Genomic DNA, 17,906 nt, shown 5'->3' with positions numbered 1-17,906 from the left:
ACAAGTATAGGCAAGTTAGCTCTTCAAAATGCCGGAAATACCTACCTTTGCCAAAAGGCACTGGTTGTCACGGTCAATCGATCATGCTCTCCCGAATTTGCTGTCCCCTTTTAGGCCCCTTGATATTTTTACATGTTCTGCCTGAGTCACTAAAACTTATGGTCTGTAATGTGACTAATACTCTGGGGATATTTATTAATTATCATGCACTCCATTTGCACATACACTCCCCTCATATGCACCCCTGCAAATGTCCTGCAATGTTCTAACCAGGGAGAAAAAAACAGGCCCTAACGTCCACCCACAGCAGGGATCTGTCACTCTCCTCTAAGGGGCTTTGTTAGTTTGCGTGATCTCATCAGGGGCTGCTCTCTGGCCATGGGATGAGTGTGCAGATGCAGATGGACAGGGAGTCGGACGGTGCCAGGATTTCAGGAAGAACAGAAGGATGGCAATGCCTCATCCATCCACCCGGGTGACCCACGGGGAATATCAACCCCCACCCTTGCCCATCTGTTGATGGAAGCTGGTTATCTGAAATTCTTTAGGGGGTTTCCATAAAGAAACCTTCACTCTAAGCAAAAAGAGGTAAGAGGAGAGGTCTAGGCCAGTAAGATCCAGATTAGAAAGTCCGTCCGTTCACCCCACAGAACCAAATCCCAAGATCAAAGTCAATTTTTTAGCAACACATGGTCCATCACACTGCACATCTATGTTTTTTAAGTTGCCAGTAAAAAGCAAGTCAAAATAAACAAAATTCAAAGATGAACATGGAGAGTTAATTCATTAAACTGAAATTCCTCATTCGAGTCATAGGAATTTCAATAAAAATGGTCTTACATTTTCAGAGGAAGTTGAAGATATGAGTACATGTCATCGAATTTAGAGTAGATTCCTTGTTTGTATTTGATGACCAAACACCTCCCTGCTACCAGGTGAAGCACATTATCGTATGCCATGCTAAAGCTGAAGCATTTGACAGATAATGTCATAAATCTAAAAGCATGATATTGGTTTTAGCAGCCAAGGTTCAGAGGGACAAAAAACTCCCAAGAAACAGTCTTTTGCTCTGTGTCCAAAAGTGCATGTTCTTCTAACAGTTCCCTTGAAGCTTTCAAACTCTCTTTAATATTTTAAACTTCATGTTCTCTGGGTTGACCTGCTCCCACAATCATCAGTACTAGTTTGTTCCTTCCTCAAAATCCATCAAATCAAACATACAGTGTCTCTACATTTTCTGGAACATAAATTTTGTGTGTGTGTGTGTGTGGGTGGGTGTGGGTGTGTGTGTGTGTGTGTGTGTGTTTGTGTGTGTGTTTTTAAATTCAGGTACATAAAATCTTAGTTATTTAGGTTCTGAAAAGAGGAGAAATAGAAGTATTAACACTTTAAGAAGCCACAAATAGTTTGGTGACAATCATAAAATGTTGTTTTTCTTGTCTTCTGACAAGTGAAATAATACAAGAATGTTGTTCAAAAAAAGAGCTAATTGATTTACCCCCACCCTCTTCATAACCCTATCTGCCTGAGAGAACTAAGCTCCTTCTCAAAGTAATTTTTTTAAATACTTAGTGAAACAAGTTTAGGAAAATTCTGTTTAAAAAAATAAATTTAACGTGAGGGAAAAACTATGGTAAAGATAAGAACAACTGGTTAAATGAAAAAAAAAAAAAAACAAAAAAACAAAGCAAGAGAACTAAGCAAACTCGAGGCAAGCCTATCTCTGTCACCCTGAGTCACAAATATGTGCCAGCCAGGATGGAGACCCCCGCGGTTACCAAGGTAAGCCTGAGCAGTCCACTCTGCTGGGCAGCCAGCTTCTCACCCTGGCGTGTCCCAACCAACCCACTCATCTCCAGAAACAGCAACATTATGGACTCTAGAAGTGATTTCTGTCTCCAGCCCCTACAAGATGGTCACACCAGAGAGGTTGATGGCAAGCCATTTTCTTCATACACCGCAGAGGGACAGATATCGGAAAAGTCCACGCCAACGGTCTCAGGTCAGGAGGCAGAAACGCCAGCAAGGGGGTCTTTTGGCACTCAGATGCATCACCAGCCCCGCAAGCCACCTTACCTGTCTGCCTTCATCAGAAGGTTGGGGGGCAGCTCCAGGAGCTGGTTGTGCTGCACATCCAACACCTCCACGGAGGTCCTCTCCAGCCGCTCAGGCAGCCTCGCCAGCCGGTTGTGCCCCGCCAGCAGCTTCCGCAGACTGCCATTACAGAAGAGGCTGTGCGCACGGGGACAGAGAAAGGAGGAAGCGTACTTAGCGCTCACGTAGCATAATGACGGAAAAATGAACAGAATACTTGAAATAATCTCTCCAAAAAAAATTCATTCAGAGCAACTGCAAATTCATTTTACCCGAAACTCCAACTTGGAGCTGTTCATATTTCACTATTTTCCATACTTTCAAAAAAAAAAAAAAAAGAAGAAGGTGGGAAAAACTGAGAAGGAATACTTAACTAAGAAGCTCTACTTAGTGAATGAGAAAGATGAGTTTCTTAGAAGCCTTGGAAGGGAGCAGCCGAACGTTCGGCGCATGAGGCCCGCTCTAAAAGGCGGGGGCTGCTCAAGGCTGGGCTGCATGTGTCTCCTGTCGCTGTGGAGCACAGGGTGCTTTATGCACAACAGGTTCTCAATAAATACAGTTGAGCGATTTTTTATCCACAGGATCAACATTCAATAAAGGATTCGTCTATCCAATTAATCTTTTACAAATGCCATCTGAGAAAATGCTACGTTCTCTTGGGTGGCATTTCGCAGTCATCATCATTTCGCCCCTTCCTCGTTCCCCGAAGTCTGTATGGTTTTGCTTTCTCTTTGGCCTACTCCTAGACCAAGGAAGACACACTCCCTTAAAGAGAACAGAATGCATTCAATCCACTAGTTTCTGCTGAGCCTTAAAGAGCTCTCTGGAAGCTTGGCTGTGTTCCTGCAGGTTACCAAAACTGCATGGAAGTCCGCTCTACAATCACTTGAGACTTCAACCGTTGTAGAGGATAAAACAAACTTTGGGTTTAAATACAGAAACCTGGGGAGTGTGGGAAAATGAGGTTACAAGGTGCCTCGGGATCACATTAGAGTGAGGATTCCTTTGCAGTGCGGTGAAACAACGAGGCTTCCTCTCCCACTACCCAATTTCCCATTCTGACCTCATTCACTGACATCCAAAGCTGTTAAAAATCCCTCTACGTTACACCTGTAACTTTATTCACTTTAAATATCAAAACTAGACTCTGCTCACAGAAATGCCAGAACCTGTTTCAGAAACTGTAACAACACAGGTCAACAGTAACGGTATTTAACATGCCTGGCTTGGCAGGTTTAGATATCAATGTGACGAGGCAGGTTATCCAGGATTGTCACTCAGCCACAGTTAACACAAGGTCACTGTAATGGTCACTTCAACCCAACAATTCAGGCCTGGCTTCACCAACTTTACTGCCTTGCTGGGCGTGCGGCAGAATTTAGAATGGGGTTATTTATTATTTACACACACACACACACACACACACACTTTACCCTTGAATAGATGGAAAACTGAAAGACAGGTGACAGAATCTTTATCCTGATTTTTCCAAATAAAAAAGTAGATTCGATAACTATAGGATGAGTATTAAAAGCCAATTATTGGATTTAGTTCAATTTTGGGGGGTACTAAGCACTAAAATACCTTCTTTTCTTTTTAATACATTTCCACTTTGAAATAATTAATTTCTGTTTTGTCAAGCCCTTCACCTACACCACTGAGATAAACAAAGCCTGAACAGTAAATCAACTTCCAATGAATCCCTGCCTTGCCCGAAATGTTAGAGCAATGATAGGGCTAATAAAAGTTTGCCACTAAACACCACCACAAATGAGAATATAACAATACACATTGTTTTTGTCCCACCACACATACAAAAACGAACACTGATTAAATTCCTTGACAATGCAGCATTTTGGGATTTGCTTTGAATAAGCATTTGTTTAGATCCCCTAAAAAGGCCTGTGCTAACATAGAACAAATCAAAGAGTTAACTATGGGGAAAAATGTGATGAAATACGAGTTGTCTTGTGTTTATTTAATTGTTGGTATATGCACCTGCAGCGAAACAAAGGCCTGAGACTCCAATGCACTGTACCTGTTGCATCGGGGAGGTTGAAGGGGCAAACAGAAGAGAGAAAACAGAAAAGCAGATAAGCAAAGATTTTTTTTCATCCAATTATTGTTTTCCAATTTAGCAGTAGCCTCTTTGCTCTTTGTCTTCTAAAAGCGCCCCCTCCACACGTACACAAAATGCTGCCCACAAGGCACATCCCCAACCCTTCCACTGAGGATGGGGATGAGCTGAACTGTGTCACCTGAACATCCGGTCCGCGTAAAACCCTAAAGCAGAGAGCACTTTTGGATGGACTGTGGCTTTCTAGGGATTGAAAATGTAAACTCAGATTTTCTTTATGAGAACTACAATCTGACAGTGTTAGCCAGCAAAAATCTAATGTGAGCCACATAGGTAATTTAAAATTAAAAGTCAAAAGGAACAGGTAAATTAATTCTTACAGTGCTTTTTTATTTGACCCAATATATCCAAAATATTATTTTAACATGTAATTAATATACAACATTACTGAGCTGTTTTGCATCCAGTATATATTTTCTATTTCAGCACTTCTCAATTAGGACTAATCACATTTCAATTGTTCAACAGACCCTTGGTTAATGGCTAGTAGCTACCATATCAAACAGCTAAACTCTAACACATTTATGAGGTTTACCAAGCATGTACATTTCATGATCTTTGCTATTTACAAGAGAATAGAGGAATATCAGTCATACCTTTAAAGATCATGCACCTAACGTAAAACTTAACTCCAAGATACTGCCATATTTCTATAACATTTTCACTGACATTTTTGAGTATACAGTTAAGAAACAACTGACTTCCTTTGTTCAATGACCATCTGAGAATGATGCAAATAGCTACACCTGAGTTGTGGCAGCCACTAGTCACAAATGGCTATTTAAATATAAATTAATGAAAATTAAATAAAATTTAAAAATCAGTTCCTTAGTCACAGTAGCCACATTTCAAGTGCTCAAAAATCACACATGGACCACCTTGGAGAGCACAGGTATGGAGCATTCCAATCGTCACAGGAAGTCCCACAGGCCAGCACAAGGGCAGACCACTCTTCTGGTTATTAACCACAGGGCTGGTTACTTTGTGCCACAGTCAACTTGAAGCTGTCTGTGTCTATGGATATTAGGCATCATCGCATGGCTGATTTAGAACTCTTGGCATTAAAGTAAAAATCATGAAATTAAAACAGAGTCTAGGTTGCTCTTTCTAGGTTTCATGATCTAATAATCTTTTCTTCCCCAAAGTTATGCTCAAGGAAAACCAAAAATTATTGGTGGGTATGGTAGACATGTCAAGTTAATGGACCAAAGGGTAGGATTCTGAAAGAATTAAGATTACAGAGGTGAACCAATAACACTGTTTGCTGAGTCTCTGAGCATTTCTTTTGGCTTATTGGAAAATTTCCACTGGGAACCACCTGCTGCATGAATTTGCAAGTCTAGCAGGGAGTCAAAGCCTCATGTCACTCTTTACCACATACGGAAAGTTTATAACTGGAAGACACCACATAAGGTAAAGATACTAAATATTAGGTTTAAAAAAATAAGGTTAAAAAAATTCTTTTTAAAATTTTATTTATATTTTTTCATCCTCACCTGAGAACATTCTCCCATTGCTTTCTAGAGAGAGATGCGCTCAGTATGGGGACCTCACATGCCTGGCCTGGGGATCGTATGTGCCCAGATCCAGCACTGTGCGTGCCCACACCGGACCTGCAACCCAGGTGTGTGCCCTGACTGAGAACTGAACCTGCAGCCCTCCAGTCATGGGAGGACGCTCCCACCAAATAAGCCATCCCGGCCAGGGCTACAAAAGTGCTTCTGGAAGAGATGCAGGAGGATATATGGCGATGAAAGGAGATGACCTCACTTGGGGTGATGAACACGTAATACACTGTCCAGATGACGTGCTGTGAAATTGTGCACCTGAAACCTGTATAATTCTGTTAACCAGTATCACCCCAATAAAGTCAATAAAAAGTAAAAAAAAAAACACCACCCACAAAAAACACTTTTAGGGGTTCCTAATAACAAGTTCAACATTGAATCATCAACTTGTACAACTGCTTATCTAATCTGAGATTCTCTAACTTGATCTGTAATACTCACCATGCAGGAAGTTCACATATTTGATTATGGCCAATATCCAAAACTTCTAGCTTTCGGCTTTCACATACCCACTCAGGCACATTTTCCAAGCGGTTCCTAAATATAAGAACATACAATATACAATTTGTTCTTTGATTGGAATGTGGCCTAAAATATAGTTCAAAACTCAAAATATTTACATAGAATAAATAAAACTTCAGTGAAATCCCAAAATACAGTGAATATAAATCAAAAGCATATGTGCATTCACTTTAATATAGAAGACTGTGATAAGGAATAAGAAGTAAAGAAAAAGTAGGAAAGAACATAGATACATCATTTTCAAAGTCTATTTTTTTTAAAAGTCTGCCTCCAGAACTTCCATCCTAAAATGTCTATAAATCCATGAAAGTTTAAGGTGAGGAGGTCTTATATTGGAAGCAAACAAACAAACGAACAAGCACACACTTCCAGTTAGGTCAAATAGTCGAATGGCATAAAATAATTTTACTTTCCAATTTACATTTTTCCTCTTAACATTGAAATAATTCCCGCTCCAGTGGGCAGGATGCAAGCACAGCCCCAGAGAAGTGGGGGAAACGGCAGCAGTGCAGAGGGACACCGGCCCTTAGGGCTCAGAGTTAACTATCTGAAAACGTTTACCCAGGCCGGAGATGGCAATCGTAGTTACCAGGAACAAGTGAACTACACTAATTGTGACTTCAGTTGCTACATGAACTCACCCCTCCTTACACGAATCTACTATATTTGAATGTCTCCCTAATCATAGGTGTTTAACCTTTTATCTTTCTCTTAAATATGTAAAATTTCCAGGCACAAAGAATCTAAAATGGTATGGAATATGTTATGACCATAATTCTTTAAAAACATGAACAATTCTGTAAAAATATAATGTTTGGGATGAGAATTACATTAGAACAAAAGTGAAAATAGTTGTAATATAAGGGTGGTAGCATTATATGTAACTTAAAATTTATATTCTTAGCTATCATATTGACTTTTCAATTAATATACAAAAGAAGCAATGCATTATTTTCTGTTTAGTGTCTATATAGGCACATACAGTTCTGGCTTTGGAACCCTAAAGACTGATACACTTAATGATTTCATTTTATACTAATTAATGCCTAACACATCTCAGTAAGATAGGAGAGTGACATTACCTCTCACTATAAGCAACCTCAATATAACAATAAAATTCTTTTAAGTGCGTAGCTCTGAACCTGAGGACCTCAAAGGGCCTAGTAAACACATGATGGAACCGAACCACTTGCCAATTACACTCTATAAATAAAGAGAAAGTAAATTCACTTTATGGCCAATGCTCCCATACTGTTCTTATTTTAAAAAATGAAGATGACAACCAACGCTAATAGGAAAAAAATAAAGAACTTAATCAGGTAATATCTGACTTCGAGTATATTAAAATTGTCCAACATGAATTTAGCAGGAAATGCATGAAGCACTACTCATAAAGGATTTTATAATTATAAATTTCTCACAAATCTGTAATTGTGATAATTCTCCCAGTAGCTAAATTCTGACATGCTTACATAATTATGACTGAGAATATTATTAACATATCTGATGTACACACTGAGACACGTTAACAGTGGCACTCTGACAGGACCACATCCTCCCAAGTACTGTTGCTGTTCATAAAATTTGGGATATTCCATCTGGAATTATGTTAATTAAAAGTGAGTTGTCAATTTTAGTGTGTTAAGATTAAAGTTTAACTTGTGTAAATACACGCTTCATGTCTTCAGGAAAAAGTCTACCCCAGCATGCTTGGGGACTGGCACAGATGTGACACATCACGGCAGTGAATTTGTATGAAAGGGGAGATGGTCAGCTATTCACAGAGGAGCTGAGAAGGGCGAGCAGGCTGCATGGAGACCCTACTGTGGTAAGTGTAGTGCCTCCTTTCTCAGGGTTCTTAGCAAGGAGATACATGTACAAAATAACAAAGAGGAAGGAGGAAAATCAAAGAAATACAGCACAATATTTATTAATGAAATCAACATCATTTCTGGGAAAGATGTGAAGATGTGGTTAATATGATTAAAGGGCTATGGAACCTTCCAACCCCAGGACCCCCAAGTCACTCCTCTTCCAAGTCCAAGCCTGGTGTTCAAATTGGCGTCCACACCAACACAACACCTTGACTCTTCTGTCTTGAACTACAAATATTGTACAAATGTAGTATTTTAACTGACAGATACTCACGCACATTTTCAGAGGGTAAGTTAAAACTATTGAATTTATATACTTCAAAGTATATAAATATAAATAAATATATAAAGAGTTCTTTATGCCGATGCTCAGACAGAAGTATCGAAGTAATTTTCAGGCAGACTGTAGAGCACCCTAAGACTTGGTTTCTTACCTGGAAACGTCCAAGTAGGACAGATAATTCGGAACTGGGTAAACATCAAGTTGAACAAGTTCTAGAAGGCGGAAAAAAACCACAAAAGCGTTACCATGCGAGCGACACAGAGACTCTTTGTGTGCAGAATATCATTACTGTGCTTTATTCTCCAGTGTTTGCTTAGGTTAGGAAGTACAATCCTTCCATCTGTTCTACTTTGAAACTACAGGAAAGGACACAGAACTTCTAATTCAATCACAAGATCTTACTCAGAGTTGAAAATAAATCACTTGTTCTACTTTCCTACCTCTTGCCCATCCACTTATTGTGACTCTCCTCATTAGGCATGCTAAATTTCATCTGGAAGATGAACTACAGAAATACTGTTTTATTATTTTTTTAACACGCAGTGTTCCTTCCATAAAACCAGGGCATCCTGGCATTGGCCTTTTTCACTCCGCTGCAACAGCACTCTTGAGGGTCACAAATGACTCTCTACTCAACTCTGAGAACCCTTCCTCTGAACTGTATGAGATGGGACACGATGGGACACCATGGTCCACTGAGGGCTGTGTCTCCAGGGCAGCGTAGTTTCTAATCAAGGGTCAGCTCCTCCTTGGTTGTCCCCTCTGGCACCAGCCACCCTGGAGGGTTTATAAGTCTGCTTTTGCTATATTCTCTTTTCCAGTTACCTTAACTTCCATGGCTTCAGGTACCACTGCTGAGTTTCAAATCAACACCTGCATTCCTGATGGCTCACGCGAAGACCACTACAATAACCTGGATTTAGTGTGTGTGTGTGGGGGGGGGGGGGGGGCGCGCACGCTTCTCCCGTGAATGCACTCTGCACTCTACTGTCACGGTCACGGTTTTTTAGCATCACTTCTGTCACATGCCTCTTCAAAGCCTCGCCAGGGCTCCAAGCCATGCATCCCATAATCACTTCTTACCACTCCCCAGCAAGCACCTAAAAGTTCAGAATCCCTTGCCTCCTGCCACCTGCCAAGCAAACCGCATTTGGAGTCTTTCTTTTCCAACACCCCCTTTGTGCCTATGGCTATCCAAATCCTGTAACCCTTCAGTGACCCACAGGTATTTAAGGTTTGGCTTATTTCTCCAGGGAGATGACAGTAAACATAGTTTTTAAAAAATCCCTTATCCTTCAGAACTCACACACTACACTATGCATGAAACACAGGCTTGTTAAACATCTGTTTAACGTGTAAATACTTATTTTCATTCATGCAGGCAGGAACTAAAATCTTCACGTTAGCAAACATGCCCATATGACCTTTTCTTTATCAGAATGGCCATGCTTTCCAAATTTTAAGAAAGAGAGCTTATTAAATGAATAAGACTCTTGCTTTGTTGATGTCCCTGTGGGTCTATAATTGAGGTTTCTCTTAAGGTGAGTTCCTTGGTCAGTGGAGCAGGAAATCTGAGACCCTGAATGGAATCCAAAACGGATCCTTTCCCTTTCACTCTCCAGGATGAAGCCAATGTTCCAGATTTACTGTTATTAACAAAGTAGCCCAAGGGATAATTTGTCCTCCCCCTACTCCCTTTCAAGCAGAAGTGCCAAATCAAAAATGGGGGTAACTTATCTAAATATCACGATTTGAGAAAAACAAGGTAGGCACTATAAAATCTCCCTTTTTCATTCCTTTAAGTGTCAAACCAGAGTTCTTCTTTTATGATTGTTAACCTAGCAAAATCTGACACAGTTTGCTACACGAGGAAAGAACCATCCAAGCAAGGTGGAGACGACGGCACTGAGGAAACCCTGGGGACCGGCCGCGAGGCTTTGCTGTGGCGTCCGCTGCATACCATTACAAGAGGCATGGAGTGCCTTTAGGAAGTAGCCACAGATGTTCAGTGTCACCAGTTGGTTCCTTTCACAGTGCAAAACTTCAATGTTGTTGAAAATCATGGCATCTAGATCACCAAGCTTATTGTCGCGCAGATCAAGCTGAGTGACGTGCTGGAGAAAGTCCACTTCATCTGCTATTAGCTTCCTAATTATGTTCAGTCTTGAGAGAAAAAGGACACAAATAGAGACTACAGTTAAATGCAACGCTATAAATAAATAGCTACACCCTAAAAGAGTATGGTAAAGAGAAGGGACTCAAGTCTCACTATATTATAGACCTCCGTGATTTCTTTAATCTCAGCATCTGGCCTTCTTAAACTGGTCAGATTCTCTGGTTATTTTTAGCTACAACCCCTAAGCCTGGAGGAGAAGCATTTGTATTGATTTTACCTTAGTTCATTTCAAAAGGGGAAAAAATCCATTTAGACATTTACTTTCAAAGAATAAGGTTGAAAGAATGCAAGAAGCACATTATGACTGTGTTGACTATTTATGGGAGGAGAGAGGATAAGTGAGCAGGAAGATGACTGGCCATACAGGTCAGAAGTAAATGGTGAACTTGGAAAGAAAAATAAGGAATGGCACCTATATATGCACCAGAGATAGGAATGCAAATCTTTGGATTTTCTACAGGCGCAGAACTAAGAACTACGTATCAAAACTATCTGTCTTTAAAACATGCAAAGTGCAGAACATACTAAAATCTGGCGTCTGGGATTCACTGAGAAATTATGAAGTGAAGGAGAACGATGGGGAATGACAAGCCTAGGACAGAGCAGGGCAAAGGGAAAAACTGGCAGAGCCTCGGCATGAGAACCAGTTAGCCAATGGGCTGAAGCTGCCATGGACGGGCTGTCAAGAAGGTAAGTAAGTAGGAATGGGGCTAGAAACCAAGGTAACAAAGACATATTTAGCTTTAAAGGGGAGAAAAAATAAGTGAAAATCTCAATTCCTAGTTTACGAGGCTATGCCCAACTTCTTTACAAACAATAAGACAATTCTACTCATTACAGAGCCAACAAAATGCTGAGACCATGCACTTGGGTTCTAAGAGCATTAATATGAAGGTTGAAGCTTGGAAAAAAGCCAAACGTTCTCTGTTATGTATTTCTGACCTTTCAAAAATAAAATAAAATGATGGTAACTGAATTATTAATATCAATAGCATAAAGCCATCGACACACAAGGATGAGTGACAGTAAAGAGCTAGGATTCATCAACCCGCAAGTAAAGCATATGGCCTCTTCAAATATCCCCAAGAGGATTTTTTGGCTCCTTCTCTTTTTTATTCCAGGTTGTAAGATTAAAAAACTGGCCTCAACCCAGCTATCTGACTATTTCCAAATGCTCGCTTGATTCTAGAATATGAATGTACAATAAAAAGAAAAAACAAATCTCATTTTGGATATAAAAGAGTGCAAGAATTGAAAACATGTCCATGTTCTCCCTATTCTACACTTTATATTACCTTGGTAATGTGGCATTATCATCTTCATTTGGAATTGCTACCCCCACAATTTCATTGTATTAACACTAAAATAATTAAAGGGTTGGTTTAATGAGAAGACAAAACAAAAACTATAATGAAAAGGAAGTTAGCATTTCCACTGTTTGGTTTAAGTTGCCAAGTCTTACCAGGGTTCAAATATCAAAAGTCTTTAGGCTCACACAATAATACAACTATTTAGGACGAACTTTTAAAGAGTTCATCAACCAATGGCTGCATAAAGTGGAACGGCAAAATATGGTTAATTTCCTCCCAATAATCCCCTCAGTTAACACAGCCATTTTGCTGATTTCATAAATATTCACTGAGGGTCACTTAGCGACAGGGAAAGGCAACGGTGATAAAGGTGACAGTGCCCGATGGTTCTGAGTTGATAAGAAATGAATAAAATGAGGTGTTTCTCTATACATTTTGAAATTTAGTGAGGAAAAAATCATAATGCTTTCATATATAAAGTATAAGGACTACAAGTAAGTGATAGGTACTAAAAATGGTGTATACAATACAGGGACCGGTCAAAAAAGACGTGCTGGAGGAGGACACACCTCATCCGCACGCGGGGCAGGCAGAACTGCAAAGACGTACGCGGGAGAGGGAACCCGCCCCAGCGAAGCCGCAGGGTAGCCTCTGGACGAAGGAGAAGGGCACGGCGGCGGGGCGGGGGCACCATGCGTGAACGGGGCGGGGTACGTGAGAGGAGAACACGGCCTCCGAGGTGGGCTGGTCACCTGACACTCATCAAGTGCTTTTTCTAACACTGGGATCTAGGATCAGTAAGAGCAGTGTTTCCCAGGTTATCTCTGGTGAAGGACCCATTTCCTAAACTTCTGACGTCACAGACTGATGTGTGGTCACACTGCACATGACTCACACCACGAGTGGCTTACCATGTGGGTTCGCCCACACCAAAACTAGTCTATCCCCTGCACAATGAGATTTCTAATTTTCTGAGCCTACTTGGATAGTGTGGCAACGCTGAATCACTGTATGTTTCTAAAGTATTAAGTCTCAATTTCTCTACTTATCATGTTCTGGAAAAGTGGCCAATAGTTGGCTTGCCAGCACAGGACGGAGGACCACACTTGGAGCAGCTCTGAGCAAGAGCCTCCTCATTAAGGAACTCCAGCCCAGCGAGTGGGAACCAGACAGGGGCGCTTGAAAAGCTCAGCTGGGGAACCGAAGGTTCTGTGTGAGACTCTGCTTGCTGGAGAGGCGGGAGGATGGCAGCGGGTGGCTCAGCCGGGAGACAGCAGTAGCAGGGAGAAGGGGAAGGAAGGGCCGGGGAGAAACTACAGTGAAAGAAGAACTGATAGAATCGTAAACGAGGAACAGAGTGAAAGTTTTGTGTCTGGATAACCAACGAAGTGTTGCTGTCAGCAAACAGGAATCCAGGGGAAAGACCTGGTTGAATAAAGAAGGAAACTGAACACATATTTTGTTAAGTGTATCAGTAGGGAAAACGAAGGCGAAATTGTCCAGTTGGCAGCTAAGGTGGAATTAGTTCCAACTGGAGAACTAAGAGTTAGGGGAATCATTAACAAGGGGATGAAAGGTGAATGAGGAAACTCTGAGCACAGGCCACCACAAGGCAAAAAACAGACCAAGAAGTGATCAAGGAGAGAGACATGGGTAACACCAGCACTTTGAACAGAGAATAGACAGAGGCATTATTAATGATGCCGTAGAAGAAATATTATCAGACTCAAAAAACAGCAGCACAAGAGAAAGAACACGATAAAGATCCTGGCCAGCTCGGATGGCTACAGTGTCGTCCCAATACACCAAGGTTGCAGGTTCGATCCCTGGTCAGAGCACATACGAACATCAACCAATGACTGCATAAAGTGGAACGGCAAATTGATATTTCTTTCTCTCTCTTTCCCCCTTCCTCTCTAAAATCAAGAAGTAAAAACTTAAAAAAAAAAGATTTAAAGAAAAGTGATGTAACATTTCTGTCTGAAGGAACAGAAAATGAATCAATAAAATTTGCCCTTTGTTCACAGAAACTAAGTAAAATGTCTTTTAATTCACTCCTATTAAAGCAGAACTATAAACAAATCTGACCGGATTTCTCCTCCTCAGATTAGTGGCCTCATGGGAAGCAGTTATCTATTCAAGATCCTTCAACATTCACAGAGTGTCCAAAGAATATTCTGGCATTTAAATATCCTGTAACTGATCTAATCTAAAAAGACCTAATTAAAATTAGAAGTCTGAAGAATTTATAAAACTCTCAATAAGAACAGTTACTTCTAGACACGTTAGATTGATCTTATTTGTAAGCTAATTCAGATCAAGGAAAATGATGTTTTCTTATATGTACCAACCAAGTGACTCGGGAACCCTAGTGTGCTTGTTACCTGAGGCCAGCAGGGCCTCTGTCACACTGCTGGGCGCCGGACTACAAAAGGCCTTACAATCTTGAATATGAAGGTTTTTAAAAATCCTAGTGACTCACAGGCAAATAATGTAAACAATTTAGAAAGAAAGTTAACAACACAAAGTGTTCAGTTCCCTCACTTGTCAATTCCAAAAAGTTCTCAAAGTCATACAAATTATAGCCATTGTATTCCCTGAATTAAGAATTCTAGGTCTGCAAAGTTGCTCTCGCTTTCCTGGGTGTGACAGGCTTGACTCCTTCAGTCTGAGGAATGGTTAACCCGAGCGCCTCACTGTAAGACAGGAATAAATGGGTCTCCTGGGCCAGGCCACAGCAATGGAGAAGAAAACAAGAGATGACGCTACCTTATACTGACGAAACTCGACAGGTCTGAGTGAGGGTCTGCGTTACCAGCAGGGAGGAAAGGGGGTAGGTAAAGCAAGGAAAGAACCACCTCTGACAAACAGGTGTAAAGCTGCCAAGAATGACAGGTCCTACAAGGAGAAAAGCAGCCTCGATCAGGTAATAACAACACACTCACACTTGCTGGGAAAGTGAAGTTTGTAACTCAATTCTTTCCAAAACTCTATAAATTAGGTTCTATTAACTGTAATTTAAAGATGAGAACACAGTTGCGCACAGACATTAACGATCTCACCCAAGACTGAACATGGCTAATATGTGGTCATAAACCCCTAGCTAGTAGGGAAGTTAATTTGGTTGAAAAAGTATCAAATTGGGCAAGGTAGTATTAAAGCCTAAGCTCCACCGTTGTTTTTGCAATAATTCAATCCCAGGACAGGCTTTTGTTTTTCCTTAAAATAGAGAAATTCAGAATAGCTTTCTCCTTATGTACTGATCCTTTCTGCATTAGAAACTAGAACTGGACCTTACGTACTAAGAGATGATTACTGAACATCTTTGATGCAGCAAGGATTTGTGTTAGTGGTTTCCAGTTGGAGTTGAGTGTGATCGGGATTCAAATGGTAGCTTCCCTGCTCTTGCAAGGGGTGAGAGTGGAAGTTCTAGCCAAACTTGGGCCAGACAAGAGAGTATGAGTTCTCTATTTCTATAAAGACCAGTAACCTAGGGAGAACCACCTGGATGGAGATATAGATCATTAAACAAGTTACATAAATAAAGAAATCTAATTTAAATGGACATATTATATGATGTTAGGGAAGCCAAGGAAGGAAAAGAAATTTAAAAAAAGAGAAATGCTCAGTGATGTGAACTGCATCAAGTCACAGAAAAGACTGAGAGAGAAAAATATCCACTTTGTTCTTAGTGATATGGTTTCATTTTCCATAAATAACTCTCCTTGACTCAGCTGCCCCCATCTATTCACACAAATTAAAACTGGGTTCAAACCTACAAAACTAAGAAAAACATTCAATACATCTGATCATTCATTAATGAGAAATTTTTTAAAGCAAATGACAGGTTTGAACAAATCTCACTATTAACCACTATTCTTCCCTCTGGTCAGAAACAGAAAAATGGGGCCTAACTGCAACTCTCCAGCCTGTTCCCCTTGGCAGGAAAATGCCACCAAAAAGGCTATAATCTAGCCCCCAAATATAAACCAACCACTCAAGTGGGATATATTTCTTTCAAATGGTTACCTTAGATCCACATGTTTAATGTGAGGCATTCTTCGCAAAGCCTGTAGCCTAAGGGTCTCCATGCAGTTCCCAGACATACAAAGTTTATCCACAGCAGTCAGTTTCTCCAATACCTCTGGGATGTCAGCAAATTCATTGAAAGAAAGACCAAGATAGCTAAGCTGATGCATGTTCTCCAACTCAGCAGGAAGGGTCTGCAGAAAGTTTCCATCCAACAAAAATGTCTGTAAGCTATTAAAGAAAACATAAGAATTATAAAAAGAATGTATACATTTTACATCTTTATTATCAACATGCAAGTTCCATAAGTATAGATCATATTACTAAAAAAAAAACAAAAAAAAAACAACACTTTACTTTGCAAAATGTATGAGGGCAGAGCCTGAGGCAAAAATACACCAGAGAGAAAAGATCAGAGATAAACATCTTAATCGTTTATTGAAAACAAAATTATGACCAATTTTCCCAACTTGGATAGGCATAAATGGGAACAATGTGAGCTAATTGCAGTGCGAATGCCATAGATGAAATCAGCCCAAATACCCATCTTTCATTGTTATTTTTAAAAACGAACTTGTAAGCCTTAGAATTCAATGTAACCCAGAAAATGAGCAAGTAACTCCCCCGCCCCCCATGTTTAGACCCACTCATCCGCAGGGATCTTCAGTTCTAAACAGGGATATTCTGATTTGTTATAAGACACTCAGAAGTATAAAAGCTAACAGATGAACTCGACACAAGAGCCTTGATCTGGAGCCAAGACACATGACCAACATAAGTTAAGTACTCTCACGTGCTGCGGCCCAGTGCCACTCCCCGAGGGTTCCTGAGGGACACTGCACGGGGGGGTTACGAGTACGCACTTGTGCATGACTCCGACAGCCGCCGGGACCGCTCGAAGGGCGTTGCAGGAGACATTCAGCTCAGTCAGGGTTGGGATATTGCAGACTGCTAATGGGAATTCCCCTAAATGATTATTGGAAAGGTTAAGACTCTTCAACTTGGTGAACCTATTACAATAAAACAAAAGGAAAGAAAAGACAGATGTCATCGATGCCAAAGTTCACCTAATTTGAGCACAGCTTTGGAGGTAACCCAGCCTGGCTCTAATTCAGCTGAGGGAGAAGCAGCGCCCTTGGAGGTTACGTGAGCAGCAGAGCTGGAACTCTGAGCTTCGTCCTCGAAGGCCAGCGCTTTCCCCAACATACAAACATTGTAGTGAAGAAAAAAAAACCAACCCAAACTTATCACTCTATAGTGGAGTTATTTGGGGAGATGACTCCTGCTGAGCAAATCTTCTTAGCTTTACTTCAGTCGGCTTAATTTACACGTGTAAATGATAACAGGGAGGGAGGACAAAAACAGGCAGATCTGCTGAATTTCTGGGTTATGCCAGACGAGTCTAACGCTTTTCTGCTTCATTCTCTCAAATCCAAATGTGAAATTAAAAAACAAAATAAAACAAAAAACTACATTCTATCTGAGGCAGGCCAGTTTGTAGCCCCAAGCCTAAGCACCGGCCACCACCGCTCAGGCAGAGTGTAACAGCTGGTGCTGCCAACCACACACCCTCAGAAGGGTCTTCCTCACCCAGCCTCTTCCTAGCGCTCTCCAAACCTTTCTGTTTCTTCTTCTTTGTCTTCACTTCTGCACCCTACAGTTAGGTCTTCCTTGGAAATCATTCTACTGCTGTGAACAACTCTCTCTAACCCATCCCCCGCCCACTTTTCTCTCCAGACCTACCCTATGTTTACAGTCCAAAACTGACCTTAGCATCTTCATCCCAGACCAGCATTTTCCCCTGTTCTATTTTTGTTAATGGCTCTTTCATTTTCTCAGTTGTCCAATAATCACTAAGTTTTACTCTTCTGTGAATTCCTATATTTGGCTCACTGCCAACTTTCATATTTTTT

General features: G+C 40.8%; 1 protein-coding gene across 1 annotated transcript in view; it reads right to left on the bottom strand.

Moving 5' to 3' along the window:
* Nucleotides 1–17,906, bottom strand: part of PHLPP1 (PH domain and leucine rich repeat protein phosphatase 1) — a 174,039-nt gene that overhangs the window by 26,454 nt on the left and 129,679 nt on the right. The window contains exons 6-11 of the mRNA XM_054583763.1: nt 16,857–17,003; nt 15,994–16,224; nt 10,439–10,641; nt 8,630–8,690; nt 6,241–6,336; nt 2,077–2,232 (exon numbers count right to left, since the gene is read on the bottom strand). Coding sequence (XP_054439738.1) covers nt 2,077–2,232; nt 6,241–6,336; nt 8,630–8,690; nt 10,439–10,641; nt 15,994–16,224; nt 16,857–17,003 — 894 coding nt within the window. The remainder of the gene's footprint in view (nt 1–2,076; nt 2,233–6,240; nt 6,337–8,629; nt 8,691–10,438; nt 10,642–15,993; nt 16,225–16,856; nt 17,004–17,906) is intronic.

The sequence above is a fragment of the Pteronotus mesoamericanus genome, unplaced genomic scaffold, assembly GCF_021234165.1.
Source record: "Pteronotus mesoamericanus isolate MK-2021 breed Mesoamerican mustached bat unplaced genomic scaffold, CSHL_Meso_final contig_74, whole genome shotgun sequence".
Classification (NCBI taxonomy): domain Eukaryota; kingdom Metazoa; phylum Chordata; class Mammalia; order Chiroptera; family Mormoopidae; genus Pteronotus; species Pteronotus mesoamericanus.
Note: the sequence above shows the minus strand (reverse complement) of the source record. Positions and strands in the feature narration are given on the sequence as shown.